The following is a 17,667-nucleotide window of genomic DNA, read 5'->3' as shown; positions in this document are numbered from 1 at the left end:
CTCTGATTAAAACAAGCACTGAGGGGAGGGTACAGCTCTGTGGTAGAACACATGCTTATCACGCACAAGTTCCTGGGTTCAATCCCCAGTACCTCCATTAAATAATAACAACAACAACAACAACAACAACAACAACAATAATAATAACCTCCCCCTCCAAAAATAAAACTGTAAAAAAAAAATTTAAAAAAAACCACCAAGCATTCATCTGTGTGTGTGTTATATGTATATTTTTAAAGTAAAAGGAGCATTTCAATTCTGTAAGCATATATTCTGTAAGTGCTGATGCTTTTCTTATTAAATAAGCGTAAAGTGCTTGGAATCCCAGGCACACACTCAGATTCATTCCCTCTCGCCTCAGGCAGTTTCCACAATCCACAACATTTTCATTTTAATAGTCCTCATTACTGGTATTTAATACTTGAGGGTTTATTCAAGTCAACATCAATCTTGCTGATCCTGCAAACACTTATTTTGTTGACAAAACATTGTCTGAACCTATAGCTACTAAATATAAAAAAATTAAAAACTATTCCTTCACCCGACACATCACCGAGTACTAAGAACAACTCTGTCAGTCACTCAGTGCTGTCATGGAGACACAGCACTGGACAGACGTCAAGTACAGGGCCTTTCATGGTACACCACTCCCTTCAGTAACAGTGCCGTCTCCTCTATCCCCATGCTACCCATCCATACCACATCTTCTCAAAGACATTTGACACCTTAAAATCAACCACTGTGAGGATGAAAACATTTACTTGGGAGACATCTTGTTGGACACATCTGACTCATACTTCCTCATTAACAAATAGCCCTTTACCACAAGTAAATCTTAACTAACCAGAAGACAGAAAAGCCTCACCCTCAAAGAAACAACAAAAACTGATTTGAAATAAAATTTCTTCTTCAATTAAAGTTTAAATGTCTTTGGATGAGTCTAAATTAAGAAATAAAATATCTTTACCTGATTGGAAAACCTCATGCTCACATTACGTTGATTCTGTAGTGAGACATAACGATGAACGGGATCAATGTCTTTAGGACTGATTAATTCATCAGCTGAAAAAAAGAAAGTTAATGACATCAGAAACGCAGCTGTACAACATTGTAATCCATTACCTAGGAGATATAGCACACTCCAAGGCACATGAAACATCTTTCATATGCTAGGCCATAAAATAAGCCTCAATAAATTTAAAAGGATTAAAATCATACAAGGTATGTTCTCTGACCACAACAGAATGAAATTAGAAATCAATTAACAAAGAAGTTTAGAAATTCACAAATATATTGAAATTAAACAACACACTTCCAAACAGCCAATGGGTCAAAGAAGAAATCAAAAGGGAAATTAGAAAATACTTTCTAATATGCTTTCTGATGAGATGACTGAAAATGAAGACATAACATACCAAAACCTAGGGGATGTAGGTAAAGCAATGCTCAGAAGGAAATTCACAGCTATAAATGCTTACATTAAAATAGAAGAAAATTCTTAAGTCAATAACCTCCATTCCACATTAAGACTGCAGATGAAAAAGAACAAATCAAAAGCAAGCAGAAGGAAGGAAAAGTAAAGTGGAAATTAATGAAATAGAGTATAGAAAAAACAACAGAGAATATAAATGAAACCAGGCAGATTCTTGAAAAACTCAAAAGTTTACAGACCTTAAGCTAGACTGACCAAGAAAAAAAGAAGGAAAACTCAAATTACTAAATCAGGAATGTAACTTGGAACATAACTATGGACCTTGAGGGTTATAATACTCTGAACAAATGTATCACAACAGTTTAGATAACCTAGATAATATGGACAAATTCCTAGAAATACATACATTACCAAAACTGACTCAAGAAGGGATAGAAAATATGAATAATGTGTAACAAGTAGTGACTAAAACCTTTCATGCAAAAAAAATTCAGGACCAAATGAATTCATTGATGAATTCTGCCAAACAGTTAAAAAAGAATTAAATCTTTCACAAAATTTTCCAAAAAATAGTAGAGGAACACTTCCTAAGTCATTCTAAGAGGCCAGTATTACCCTAATACCACATCAAAGACACCACAAGAAAAGAAAATCACAAACCAAATTTTTTTCTGAATACAGACACAAAACTCCTCAATAGAAACACTAGCAAACCAAATCCAGTAATATACAAAAATGATTGCACACCATGACCAAGTTGGATTTATTCCACAAATGCAAGAATGGATTAACATCTCAAAATCAATTACTGTAATATACTATATCCATTGAATAAAGGACATAAAAACTACAGGATCATCTCAGTAGACACAGAAAAAAAATTTCTGACAAAATTCAACTTTCTTTCATGATGATAAACTAGGGATAGATGGGAACTTCCTCAGCCTGATAAAGGGCAAGTATAAAAAGCCATGGATACATGAAAAAATGCTCAGTATCACTAATTATCAGAGAAATGCAAATCAAAACTATGATGAGGTATCACCTCACACCAGTCACAACGGCCATCATTCAAAAGTCCACAAATGACAAATGCTGGAGAGGCTGTGGAGAAAAGGGAACCCTCCTTCACTGCGGGTGGGAATGCAGTTTGGTGCAGCCACTATGGAAAACACTATGGAGATTACTCAAAAGACCAAGAATAGACTTACCATATGACCCAGGAATCCCGCTCCTGGGCATATATCCAGGAGAAACCCTACTTCAAAATGATACCTGCACCCCAATGTTCATAGCAGCACTATTTACAATAGCCAAGACATGGAAACAGCCTAAATGTCCATCAACAGAAGACTGGATAAAGAAGATGTGGTATATTTATACAGTGGAACACTACTCAGCCATAAAAACCAACAACATAACGCCATTCGCAGCAACATGGATGCTCCTGGAGAATGTCATTCTAAGTGAAGTAAGCCAGAAAGAGAAAGAAAAATACCATATGAGATCGCTCATATGTGGAATCTAAAACAAACAAAGCATAAATACAAAACAGAAATAGACTCACAGACATAGAATACAAACTTGTGGTTGCCAAGGGGGCGGGGGGTGGGAAGAGATAGACTGGGATTTCAGAATTGTAGAATAGATAAACAAGATTATACTGTATAGCACAGGGAAATATATACAAGATCTTGCGGTAGCTCACAGAGGGAAAATGTGACAATGAATATATATATATGTTCATGTATAACTGAAAAATTGTCCTCTACACTGGAATTTGACACAACATTGTAAAATGATTATAAATCAATTAAAAAAATGTTAAAAAAAAAAAAAGCCATGGCTAATGTCATACTCAGTGGTAAAACATGGAATGCTCTGCCCTAAAGATCAGGAACCAAGACAAAGATGTCAACTCTTGCCACTTCTATTCAACATCGTACTAGAGGTCCCAGTAAGAAAAATTAGACAAGAAAAATTAATAAAGAGCATCCAGATTGACAGGAAGAAACTACAGTAATTAAGACAACATGGTACTGGCATAAAGATAGAGATCAATGGAACAGAACTGAGATTCCAGAAATAAACCCTTACATTATGGTCAACTGATTTTTGACAAGGGTGCCAAAACAATTCAATAGGGAAAAGAATGGTTTTCTTCCCCCACAAATAGTGAATATCCAAATGCAAAAAAAAAAAAAAAAAAAAAAGAAGTTGAACCTCTTCCTTATGCCATCAATAAAAATTAACTCAAAATGGATCAATGGATTAAATGTAAGAGCTAAAAATATAAATCTGTTTCAAGAAAATACGAGTAAATCTCTGTGACTTTGAATTAGACAAAATTATGACATCAAATTGTAAGTAACAAAAGAAAAAATGAGTTAAACTGGACTTTACCAAATTACAACCTTTTATGTCTCAAAGGACACAATCAAGAAAGCAAAAAGCCCACAGAATGGGAGAAAATATTTGCAAATCACGTATCTTGTAAGGGACTTGTATCTTGAATACATAAAGAACTCTTACAACTCCATAATAAAAAGACAAATAACCCAATTTAAAAATGGCCACAGAGCTAATAGACATTTCTCCAAAAAGATACACTGATAACCAATAAGCACATGGAAAGATGCTCAACAACACTAGGCATTTGGGAAGTGCTTACTAAAACCACAATGAGAGAACCTCGTACCCATTAGGATGGCTTTAATCAAAAAACAGACAAGAATAAGGGTTGGAGAGATGTAGAGAAATCAGAACCCTTATACATCGCTGGTTGGAAGGCAGAATGATACAGCTCCTTTGGAAAACAGTCTGGAATTATCTCAGATGTTAAACACAGAGTTACCATATAACTCAGCAATTCCACCCCTAGGTATATACCTAAGGGAAGTAAAAATACATGCCAAACAATAACTTGTACATGAAAGGTTATAGCAGCATTATTCAGCCAAAAAGTGGAAACAACGTAAATGTCCATTACCTGATGAACAGATAATCAAAAGGTGACATATCCATACAATGGAATGCTATTTTGCCATTAAAAAAGAACAAAGTGCTAATACATGGATGAACCTTGAAGACAGGCTAAGTGAAGAGTCAGTCACAAAGGCAATACATTATATGATCTGAGGTATATGAAATGTCCAGAATAGGCAAATCTATAGAAATAGAAAGTAGATTAATGATTGTCTAGTGCTGGGGGAAAGGGGAAGTGATTAAGAGGTAAGCAGGGAGTGACTGCTAAAGGGTATAGATTTCTTGTGGGGTTTATGAAAATATTCTAAATTTGATGTGGTTACGGTTGCACAAGTCTTTGTGAACAGGCTAAAAACCATCAAACTGCAAACTTTAAATAGGTGAGATATGTATAAATTATACCTCAGTAAAGCTGCTCTAAAAATAATGTGTTCGAATCCTCAAGGAAGGAAATCAGCTCACTGAGGGAAGACAAAGTATTTCCTAAAACTAAAGAGATGTCTGATAATGGAGCGTTTTCTATGGGGCACTGACTTCAACTGCTGCTGTGCTATACACATGGAAGCCCTTTCCATGTGGTAGTTCCTTGTGGTCACTTTTGATAAAATCCAAGGATATAACAAGGAAGGCAATTTACAGTGTTTGGAAGGGGAGGGTGAGAAGAAGGGACTAAGTCAGTGGTTCTCCGCTGTTTTTGCTCTAACATACCTCAGAGAGACCCACTGACACCTGAGGCTCACTGTAGCAGGGATTCTCCATGCGCCTGGAGGTGGCTATGCTGGGAAGGGATGGCGGTGGGGGAAAACCCTGAAATGTAATTCTATATAACCTCTTTAGAGCACAAGTTGGCAGTATCTATGCAAATTTAAGGCAAGCACAATCTGACCCAGCATTTGCACATTCTTTGCAGCTTCTGGAATGTTTCTCACTGTATTTCTATGCTGGGGTAACTTCAGGGCACATGTGCAATGTTATCCAATAGACAGAATCACCAAAGGTGGTTTCAGTAACTCTTGGAAAATGTTTTCTGTAATAATAAAAAGTGATAATAATAGAATAACAAGGAAAAAAAAGTAGCACAGCCACACTGCTGCCTCTGCAACAGCGGCTGTGGCAGTACTCCTATAGCACTGCCTATGTTCCCGGCATTGAGCACTTCACATACATTAATCCTCACAACGCCCTTATCATTTTACAGATGATGAAATGAAGACACTGAGTGGTTAAGCAATTTGCACACGGCTAGAAAAGGACATCGCTTAGATTCAAACACAGTAGTAGTCTCTCTCTGGAGCCTGGGCTCTTAATCACATACTAATCTTGCCCTTTAAGAACACTGACATTCTATACAACAGACGGAAAAGATAATCAGGAGGAGGAAATGATAAACAATTTAGACCTTGATATGTTATCTTTTTCCTACCCAAATCAGGGAGGCACATTATAGAACATTCTTCTCTCTCTCTGGAAAAAAAAAAATACTTTTGCAAAATTTAAACCAAATCAACAAAGGCTTCATTATGGCAAATATCGACATATAATTTCAATTCAGTTTATCTTATGATGCAGGGTTATTAGTACAGTGATATAAATAGCAGCAAATTATTTCCCTATCTTAATTGTCTGATCATTGAGATGTGAAAAAATTTTCACTACCAACAAGTGTTGTACATAACTAATGTTTCACTGTTATTCTATAGAAATAAAATTGTATCTTTATTATTTTGTTATTTATAATGACAGATAAATTAAGAAACCTTATATTCTTGGAAAGCATAAAGGCTAAACTATTAACATTGATATGAATTAAACAGTTAACCAAATCTTTTGAAAAAGCTTATTTCTTTGTACTTTCTTATTTCCCTCTTTGCACTACACCTGTATATCTAGCTTGAGTATCAACTTACACCACGTGCTCATCTGTAACCACAGGCTGTATGCCTCTTATTCGTGGCTATACCCCACCACCTAGCACAGCACCGGGCATATAGTAGGCATTCAAGAGACTTAGTAAATAAAATAATAAATTGGTGGGTTAACAAATTTGGGTGTATTATTGGCCATAATCATTACTTTAATTTCCATAATGGTAAAAGTGACAAATACTTTAAAAGGTCAAGTTAATAGACATTTTCTTCCCCCACTGCACTGATTTTTATCATTCAGGAGGCAAAAACAGAGCTCTTCACTGTGCCAATTCCAGGGCACTTGTTTCTGGTGAAGACTGACAGACCTGAAAGAACTCACAGCTGACCAACCACAGAATACTTAAAACAAAAATAAAGAAACAAGGATAAAAAAGCAATGGCTTTCCACATTTCACAATACAGTACCAAACTTCACAGATAATCAAGCATTCCTATAAATAGGGACAGCTGTCCTTAAACCCTCAGAAGACAGATTAGGTTCATTAGTATTTGCATTTTTATGTACAGAAAGGTTCATTAAATATAACCTGGGTTTACCTCAAATAATTAATTGTTGAGGATAAAAAGAAAATATTAAAAATAATTTTTGGTTCTTTAATGAAATGACCATTTAAAGGAAATCTAACAGAGAAAGTAATTTTTTTTTTATCATGACACCAAAATTACACAGGACACACTAAAATGGGCTCAGCAGATACTTTATGGGGTAAAATTATGTGCTTCAAAGCCTAACTGATTCTTAGCTGCAATGACATACATTAGTAAAACATGTATTAAGAAATGAGCTATGGAAAAAAAGAAAATGTAGATCCTCACCCTCATAAATTTTACCAAAAAATTCCAAATTTATATGTTTTTAACTCAACTGATTAACAGGGATGACATCTAAATATATAAAGATTTTAAATTTCCTTCATGAAAAAACAGCACAAGCAAAGTTTAGGGGTAAAACAAAATAGGAAAATATAGAGAGGTTAAGTACACCTAAGGTATAAAACATTCATGCAGACTGATAAGAAAAACCACAAAACCAAGGTTAAATGGGCAAATAACTAGACAACTCATAGAGGACACAGAAATGACTAAGAAATATATTTTTGACAATCAGCATGCAAATAGAAATAGGACACAAAATAGTATCTTACTAGGTTAGCAAAATTTCTACTTTTAATGAGCATATTTAATGCCACAAAGACTATGGTTAACACAGTCACCCTGGAGACTCCTGAATAAATCAATAAAATCTCTTTGAGCCACGGGCTGTGTGACCTTGGGTGAGTTGCCAAACTCTTCTGAGCCTCAGTTACAACACGTAATACACATCTCACAGAGCAGCTAGGAGGATTACTTAGGATGATATCTGTAAAGGGTAACGCACAGACTATGACACGTTTTCAGGTAGGTTTTATTTCTGGGAAAAAGTCTAACAATATGTATATAGAGTCTTCTCAGACTTGAGGCATCACTGCTTTCATACACAATTTTACTAATATATTTGAGGGTAGGATCGTAAATTCTTTTATGCAAGTTTTCTAGCCCTAGAAGCAATTCAACTAAAATTTTTAGTTTTAAGAAAGCCAGTCATTTGTACAATAAGGAAGAAGAATCTTCCTAGGTGAAGCTTTTAAAGTAATATTGGACACATGTGCTCTCAAGATATTTATAATGCTCGCTGCACAGAAATCCTACTTCAGGTCACTAGCAATCACATGGATACCACGAAAAAGATAACAGAAGTGTTCAGAAATTGATGTATTTCTGCTTGAAGTTTCTTGAAGTGTGACAGCTGGGAAATCTCTTAGCAACCACCATATAGAAATATACCTGTACGCTCTTATCTATATATTTTACCTTTAACTGATCAGTAAGAAAACCGTGTGCCATACTGAGAAAGGTAACTGCATCTAAAATCAACAAACCAATGAAAATCAATACCTCAGTTTCTTATGTTCTCATACACACTAGGGGGCACTTGATCATTGACTGTAACTTTAAAATACATTAGATTTCCAGGCTTAATCAGGGGCTTTTATATTTGAGGTCAATTGGACAAGAAATGTCATGAACAAAATCAAATGCAATTGGATTTATCTTAGTTACAAACATTGGAGTGAAGAAGCAGTGTATCAGAATAACTAAGCTGCCCTCAGAGAGGCAGAAATATTTCCTAGGTTGTCATATTCAATTCTTGCTGTAAAGCTACTGGATATCAGCCACAGTGACTAGCACAGAGCAATCCTCTACAGATACCAGCTGGACCACTGAGTAGATGAATAGTTAAGAAGAAACTCGAGAAGCATTTTCTTCTCGTGATATTTTGTGGCTATGGGGCTACCTGCAAGGAGAGCCCATAAGCATCCTGAGTTGCCTGGTTATCAAGAACTATGAAACACACTGTCATAAATATTATCCCCTAGATGGTGGCTGGCAGGAGGAGGGAGGGTAGAAGGAAAGGCACGAAGTAGAAGAACCAGTGAAGTATGTATTTCTCCCCCAGTAAATGCTTTAATGTATTTTCTCATCAGTTAGTCCTTATAACATAAAAATAAAGAAACTGATCATCATGGAAGTTAAGAAGATTCAAGTCATGTAAGTAGTAAGTGGTAGGACTTATTGTCAAACCATGAGTTCCTAAGTTCATAGCCCCCAAACTCTTGATCTTTCCACTGCAGTCCAAGAAAAACATTAAAAAAAAAAAAAAAAAGGAAGAGGAACTAGTGGAGGAAGCAGCAGAGGAAAAAGATGATAATGTCAGAGAAATAATCTATATCACATGGTTACAAGTTTGCTGGCTGTTAATAATCATTAAAAATATAGTTTCTACTGGAAAACAAACTGAGTTCCAAATAATGACTTACTGAGGAACTCTGGGAACCCAAGAAATGAAGTTGGGAAATTCATATTAACTACTTTAAAGTACTTCAATATTTATAAAAGTCTCCTATTAACATTCCTAGGAAATTAAAAAACACTCATCCTCAAAAGAAAAGAATCCTTCATGAAATTCAAGAAAATTTTCATTCACCTGAACATCTGGGGAGTTTGTGTACATGGGAGAGAAAGCTATAGTTAATTAAAACTGCTCAGTAGTTCAAGCTTAATCAAATATTTCTTGTTTTAACTCTTGACATTTACTAATAATGCTTTCAAAGCATCCATCCTAAAAAAATTCTTCTATTTACCTACCTTAAGTTTTACACTATATAAAAGTTTTAATTTTTAATGATCTGGGATCTTACAGTAGTACCTAAATGAAGATCGGCACTGTGAATGTCTGATGAAAAGGGTAAGGAAAATTAGTTACATATACAGTCGTCCCCCACCACCATCCACAGTTTCATTTTCTGCAACTTCAGTTACCTACAATCACAGTCCAAAAATATTAAATGGAAAATTCCAGAAATAAACAATTCATAAGGTTTAAATTGTGTGCCGTTCTGAGTAACATGATAAAATCTCACAGCCTCTGGCTCTGTCCCACTCGGTATCCCACCCATCCTGGGATCTCTAATCACAGACATGGTCTGCTCCTGACATCCGACCATCGATACTGTCAGGACTCCATGATTCAGGATCACCAGAAGCAGATGATCCTCCTTCTGATATTTCCCCAGAAGGTCAAGAGTAGCTTAATGCTACATCACTATGCCTGTGTCATGAACATACTTCATCTCATTGTGTAGGCATTTTATTATCTCACATCATCGCAAGAAGAGGGGTGAGCACAGTATATGATTTCTTCTTTTGGAGAGAGAGAGAGACCACAGTCACATAATTTTTATTACAGTATATTGTTAAACTATTCTATTTTATCATTAATTGTTAATCTCTTACTATGTCTAACTTATAAATTAGAGCTTATCACAGGTATGTATGTATAGGAAAATATATAGTATATATATAGGGTTTGGTACTATCTGTGGTTTCAGGCATCCACTGGGGTGTCTTGGAATGTATCCCCATGGATAAGGGGGAGCTATATGTATTAAAAAGACAAGCTAACTTTTGGAAGTTAGATTTTTTTTTAAGGTAAACAACTGATATACTAGCTTCTCTTTTTAAAAAATATTGAATAAGGAAATACATTAAAGTTAAGTATTGGCTTTGGAGAGGTTTTAGTAAAGTTATCATTAACCTTATGTTATACTTCTCTAATGCAACCTCAAAAAAATTCAATCCAAAGGTCATGATTTTCAAGTGACTTTTATGTGATAAATAATTTTAACATGATTTTTCCAGAGAACTCAAAAGGTACACTGCTTTCTGCAGACTGATCATCTCTTACATGGTTAGTTTCTAAACTTCCAAATTTAAATAACAATTAAAAGTATAACTAATGGTTGTTCTATTCAAAGACAGGTCAAATGTTATATCTTAAAATATGTCTTATCTAATTTAAAATAAACATGTTTATAATTTATTTATATATTTTATAGCCAACACTGATTTTCTAAAAGTCTAAATTTTCTAAAGAAAAAAAAAATACTGTAGTAATTAACTATTTTCTAAGGACACAGTGGGTAGTTCAGGCCTTGGGCCAGGAAATAGCATGTTGAGTCTTTCAGCTCTAACAATGTAATAAAATTCCCATAGCTTTGTTGTATAATTATTCACTAAGGCATACATAGAGCAAAATATTCCCATTAAATTTTACTGGATAGAAACTAGACTAAATTAGTGAAAGCCATATACTACGGAATATTATTAGAGATTTACTGTTCTATTATTTTCTTGTAACTCCAATTAATTGCCCATAAAATGCTGTTAAGCGGATACCCAACTGAGGCTCTTTTAATGAACAAATAATACTTTGTTAGTAAACATGGTATGTGGAATCTTCAGAACATCCATAGATATTTAATGGTCCTTGCGGGACAAGTATGCAATAGTCAAGAGCAACTAAAATGATTCAGTCTTCTGAGATCTTATTCATTTTAACCAGTGAGCTGTTAACCAGATGACACTCAGTTAGGTCAGAGTGCTAATTAATAGGCAGCATCTCCTTTTTCAGTAGGAGATAAGTACATGGTTTCAGTTTGCACACACCTTCTGCATGTTCTCCAGTGCCTTTTCAGAAGCACAGCAGGCAAAAGAGAAATTGACTCTTTCTTGAAGAGAATTGAAGGCTCTTTCTTATTCTTTTTGGTCATGAAACAGGGGTGAAGGCATGACCTGGACTATTTCTGTTCATTCTGGTCTTAATATAAGAAAATGCTATCGACGCTCAAAATCTATCTACGTTCAATACATTTATTTTGCAGTCAGGGAGGCCCAATGTTTTTTTACTAATTGATTCTGTTTTCAGTCTTTTTCTTTGTTTTAAAAAAAAAAAAAGCTCAGTCTGCTTATGTAGAGTATAGCTAATTCTTCATTCCCAATTCATTAGCCTTCTAAATTTTATCCAGAGGCTTAGCTCAAATAGCAATCTTTCCAGCTGTTATCAACCCCAGGCTGGATATATAGCAAAAAACAGGATGAGGAAGGCTTAGATCTCAAATCCCATATCCCAGGTACCAGTTTTCAGTCTCAGAACCACTGAAAAATTTCATCATGCTCATTTGTAATTTCCAAGTGTAGTTCACAGAAATTTACGATTCTGATGTTAAAATTCTTCTCTGTAGATAGGTTAACTACTCCTCTACGAAAATATGTTTTATTGAACTGAGTATCAACAAGGGTTCTCTGTATTCATGCTAATGAGATGGAAATAAAATTCTAACCAGAGATAAGATTACTGCTTGATTCTAAGAAAAGTACTTTGTGTATATATATTTATTCTTTTGGAAAATCTTAAAGCGAAACCTGTATAAATAATATCAACTCTTTATCAAAGAGCTGTTCCTTTAAAGGAGAAAATTTTTCTACAGGCTTGTTCAATTGGCATTAAGTGTATATGGAGACCCAGAAAACACAGAAAGTAAAGGAGCAAACTGAAAACAACATTAGCTTAATTTTCTTTTTTGGTTAGCTTCTGTCTGCTTTTTTACATCATTTGTGTAAAGCTTAAACTGGATATCTAGACTTTGAAATATTCTTCTTTAGTGGAATATAAAAAAAAAAGGAACCAAAGATGATTTACTCTAACAACACAAACAAATTTAGCATTTATGCAGTAATAGTAAGAACAACAAAGACAATAACAGTATTTCACACAGCTTTTAGTGAAGGTAGTTTTTACAATCAGCCTATTTCATAATCTGTTTGCTATAAAAGAATTCTGACTAATATGATAGCCTTTCTGATGGAAATGCTAACAGCATTTAAAATTTTAGCAAGGAATGGTGCAGAAAGAGGTACAATGCTTTTTTGTGTTTATTAAATTAGCCTTCATTTCAGTGTGTCCGTAAACACTTCAGCTGAAGTTTTAGGAGAAGCTGAAAAATAACTCTTCAAAGCATTATGAATAATGGTCCCAGTAAGCTTCCACCTAACTGAGTAAATTGCCAGCGTGTATTTAACAGAAAGAGAACTCTGACATAACCTATTCTTTTTGTCAACTGGTTTACTAAAGCTATGCATAAGCATGATTGTTACATTAAATCAGAATTTTATTACATTTATAAAAGAGACTTAAAGTTCCCATGGCCTTCTGCTAGAAACCTATCCACGAAGCTGAATGCAGCCTCCAAATGATCATACTGGTACCCACACCTATTTGACTTTCACCCCAGAAACTTGCTGCCATCATTCAGTGAAACAGACATACTAATATACTTTTACCTGCTAGGAAACTCCCCCAAGACCTCTTAACAGCATGAAACAACACCCAAATTCAAGAAAAATATCACCAAAAACATACGTATTTCTAAAGACTTGATGACAAGGGAAAAAAAGTTTCCAATCTTCTTCACTTACCCAGGAGTTTTGCAATGACATAAAGGGCTTGTCCCCAAAGAAACAGTTTTCCATCACGGCCACAGTTGCTAGGGAATCGTTTCTGACTACCAGGCTTTTTTTTCTCATTTTCTACAAAGTCAGCTGGCACATAATAGTACTTTGGTATGACGGGATAACCTATGGAGTTTAAAAACAAACACTTAAAATACAACAAATCAGTGTCCTCCCCAAATCTTCCCTTCAAAAAACTGCAATGGTTAGAAAGAACACATAGAGAAAGGTTGTACAATAGAAAACTGGATATTCTGGCTCTTTTCAGAAATTCCCAGTGAAAAATGTGGAAAAAGCTTCTTGCCTTTAAAACACAAATTCACATGAGAAGTTACATGTTAGCCAACAATGTGTACATAATCTTCTCTAACGACATTTAATTTTAACACCTTTAAATGCATCAATAAATACACAGCATGTAAATATTTAGGGCCATGAAAGAAGCTATTTTTAATAGGATTAGTCTGTGCAAGCTTTATAAATGAGACACTATGTAATTTTAAATGAAGAATTATAACCCTGAGCCATTGCTTAGAGCAAAGAAATCCCCATTTTAAACACTAGGTCCATTAATCTACCATTCAATATCACTACAGAGAAAAAAAATCCATCTTCCCCTGTGACCAACCCATTTAAAAATATTTCCTGGTAGAAATGAAAAATTATTTAAAGACTAGAATCTGTGGATGAAGGGGGAAAAAACATTCTAACAGAGTGCTACAGAAGACTTTTTGTAGTATCAGCCCATATAGGAAACTTAATTTTTCTAATAAAATTGCACAGATTTCCCTAAAATGGGCTTCTTTCTTCATGTATCAATCAATAATGATATTTGTACCTAAAACCAGTAAAAAGGTTTATGATACACAGAGAATAGTCTGATCATCCTTCTCTGAACATGATGAAGCCTGCCGTGTGGTACATGGACTGCCACCTCAATGCATCAGTGATCTACCGCTGAATATTAAAAGGTCTCAGTCAAGGGATTTTAAATATATTCACTACACCATTCTTTACATTATTTCTCACATTGGCCAAAGGTTATCTGGAGCACAAAGACAAAAATAACTGGTTTTAAACATTAATATTTATTTGGAATTCATGTTTATCCACAAACACTTTGCTGCTTTAACATTACATGTATTTTAAAGAGCAAGCACATAGTATATTTACTCTAAGATACTTGTGGAAAACCCTAAAGAATATCACAAACGTCACGTGAGATAGGAATGCGGCCTGGTGCTATGACTGCCAGGCTATGCATTGCATCCTAAGACCACTTTTTTTTTTTAATCAACACACCATAGTTTTAACTTTCAGATAAATGTGCCTTCAAAGCTACTCACTCATGAGAATATATTATTATTTTATTAATACTTCCAAACCCCAAAGATATCTGGAACCTCTTTGGAATTCCTTTGAGAATTAGTTTTCTAGTCATACAGAAAAATTAGTTATATTCTTTTATGGACTCTGCTGGTGTTTAACTGAAACCAATATACTCTAGGCCTTTTGACCATTTCTGAAATATTAAATCCATTCTCAAAGGATGGCATTTTAGAACCACAGCAAACACTCAAAATAATGTGCAATATGCAGAAAGTCCTCGAAACATCTCCAAAGAGGAGGCCAGAATGTTCTTGGCAACAGTAGTGCTTTTAGGCTAGGGCAAAGCCTCCCTCAGTGGCCCTCTGGAGGGGTCAGCACTCACCTCCACAGCCATTTCTGGTGATCTGGATAAAAACCAGTCACTTTGTATTACTGTCACCGGACACACAGTGAAGGAGTTTCACAGTAGGTAACAAATGAAGCTCTGCCCACCTGGCAAACTATCTTGTAGTTACTATGGTTGTGACCACTTTAATTATCTCCATCATCTTACCTGATGAACTCCTTTCATGAAAACAACTTTATTATAACAAATTAATATATGACTCTCTCTAATTCATTTGAGGGCCTTTTTTTTCATTTTAATATAAATTGTTCTGTTCAAAAAGAAATCATTTATACATTTCAAAGGAACATTAAAGGAATATTGGTAGAAAGAATTTCTTGCAAAAAGCATTCCAACTATACCTTCTGTGGTGTGATGAAGCACTGGAGTCAAAAGATCCTGATACTCTTTTACTTGTTTCAGATTGCCTCTGAAGACACCTAAAATGTAAAATATAACATCCAATAGCACCTGAGTTCAATAAGCACCTCAGAAAAAATATCAGCCCAATTATAATCATTCTGGTAATTTTGTATGTAAATGATAAAAACAATATTGAAAAAAGGTAATGCAAATGTTTGTGCTATTTTTCCAGGAAATCGATTTTAGAAGGTCATATAAGCATTTAGAATTAAAAACTGAATTTTAATTGAAATTTCTCTATTCTTAAGTGTAAATGTTATAGACATTCACAATGTCATGGATTACAGTACTCATGATTTCTATTCATAAAAAATTCTCCTTTGTAAATATGAAAATATATTTGTATCATTTTTAAATAGTTCAATGTATTTCATTTTTAAATGACTTAACATTAACTCAGAAAGCAGATGAGCAGCACATAAAAATGCAGAGTGTTAACATCACTAAGTGCAGTCTATTTTGCTAGATGAAAGGAGTCATATTTTATCTCTGCTCTTCTTTAAACCATTTATAATCTACAGCTTAAATTTCAGGAGAAGAGCTCACTTACCATCAATCATCATGTAAAGGAAAAATATGGGAAATTCACATTCAATGCCATCAAATAGCTAAAACAGAAAATGTTAAAGATTTCAATAATTATTTAGAACAATTATATTCAAACACTTCTATTGTTAGAATATACACATAAAAATTTATTTACTGTAATAACAACATTGGACTGATTTTATAAGTAGTTTCACTGTTTTTTCAAAATTTTTTTTCAGAATTCTTATTATTCAAAAATTCATTCATTTAATCCATCACACAGTAATTATTCATTCAATAAATATTTACTAAGTACACAGTAATGCCTGGCCTCAACTAGACAGATGGCTATGAAGACTAAAAGACAGAGGACCCGTCCTCTAGGGGTCACAGCCTAGTGGGAAGACAGGCATGGAAATAAACAACTACAGTACATTACAAAATGTCTGCACATGGTATATACCAAGAACCAAGGGCATGAGACATCTGAGTCTGCCTAGCGCGTCAGGGAAGGGTTTATAGGAAAGAAGATGCCTCCACTAACGCTTGTTGGATTTCTCTGGGGAGATGAGGTAAGGGACTTCCACACAGTACAAACTAGAGATGCATGAAGGGCAAAGTTTGTTAAAGAAACTACCAGCAATTCAGTATTTTTGGAATTAGTAAGGAAGAAGTAGTGAAAGCTGAAGCCCTACAGGTGGGCCAGGAGGGCCAGACAAGGAAGGGCCTGAGAAGTCATGCGAAGAGACAAAGACTTTGATCTGAAAGCGACAGGGAAGCACTGGTGGATACTAAACAGGATCAGATTTACTTGCTAGATGAACAGCTGGAGGTACTGAAGAGGACAAGAAATATGGAGACCAAGTGGAAGGCTGCTGGGAACAATCCAAAGAGAAAAGATGTTAGCCTAACCTGAGATTTCTCAACTTTAGCACTACTGACGTTCTGCGCCAAGAAATTCTTTGTTGCAGGGGCTGTCCTGTGCACTGTGGGACATTTAATAGCATCTCTGGTTTTTGCCTTCCAGATGCCAGTAGCACCCACCAAATTGTGGCCATGGAAAATGTCTGCAGGTATTGTCAAATGTCCCCTGGGGAGCAAAATCATTCCTGGTTGTGGATCACTAGCCTAAACCAAGGAGTTAAGAGAGAGGAAGGGGCAGACTTTTAAGGTGTGAAGGTGGTTAAACTTGTCAGCCTAGGTGAGTAACAAAGAAGGCTGAGTGAGAGGGAAGAGCCTAGAATGAACCTCAGGTTTGGGGCTTGTGCCGAAGAGTGGAAGGTGAACATAGGCAGACTTCAGGGCATCCTAGTAAGGATGTCCAAAAGGCAGCTGGATACGTGGTAGGGCACTCAGGGGCAGAAGTATGAGTTAGGGATAGAGATCTGGAATTAACAGTGATTGCTAAAGCAATAATCGCACAGATAGTATGAAAAGAGTACAGGACTGAGGATGGATTCCAGGAGACGAACAATGTTTAAGGAAAAGCAGCAGAAGAAGAACCTGCAAAAGAGACTAACAAAGACAGTGAGAGGTGTAAACAGAGAATTAGGAAGAGAATGAGGTCACAGAAAATGGAGGAGAACCTCCAAAGACAGAGTTAGAGACAGAGACTCAGTTAAAACACTCAAATGCCCATGAGAGGGCCAGTGAAGTAAGATCAGAAAAGCACCCATAATGACCCAGTGACATAAACTGACTGAAGCCAGCACAGCCACTGAGAAGTGCTGGGGAGAGGAGCTAGATTATAGGGTAAAGAATTAAGTAAG

At 35.3% G+C, this 17,667-nt stretch overlaps 1 protein-coding gene across 4 annotated transcripts in view; it reads right to left on the bottom strand.

Moving 5' to 3' along the window:
• PHKB (phosphorylase kinase regulatory subunit beta) overlaps positions 1 to 17,667 on the bottom strand; it is a 164,507-nt gene that overhangs the window by 71,021 nt on the left and 75,819 nt on the right. For all 4 annotated transcript variants that reach the window (XM_032486250.1, XM_032486251.1, XM_032486252.1 and 1 more), the window contains 4 exons: positions 15,921 to 15,978; positions 15,310 to 15,387; positions 13,201 to 13,359; positions 968 to 1,062 (listed from right to left, as the gene is read on the bottom strand). In XM_032486250.1, the coding sequence (XP_032342141.1) occupies positions 968 to 1,062; positions 13,201 to 13,359; positions 15,310 to 15,387; positions 15,921 to 15,978 (390 nt within the window). The remainder of the gene's footprint in view (positions 1 to 967; positions 1,063 to 13,200; positions 13,360 to 15,309; positions 15,388 to 15,920; positions 15,979 to 17,667) is intronic.

This window comes from Camelus ferus, chromosome 9 (assembly GCF_009834535.1).
Source record: "Camelus ferus isolate YT-003-E chromosome 9, BCGSAC_Cfer_1.0, whole genome shotgun sequence".
Classification (NCBI taxonomy): domain Eukaryota; kingdom Metazoa; phylum Chordata; class Mammalia; order Artiodactyla; family Camelidae; genus Camelus; species Camelus ferus.
Note: the sequence above shows the minus strand (reverse complement) of the source record. Positions and strands in the feature narration are given on the sequence as shown.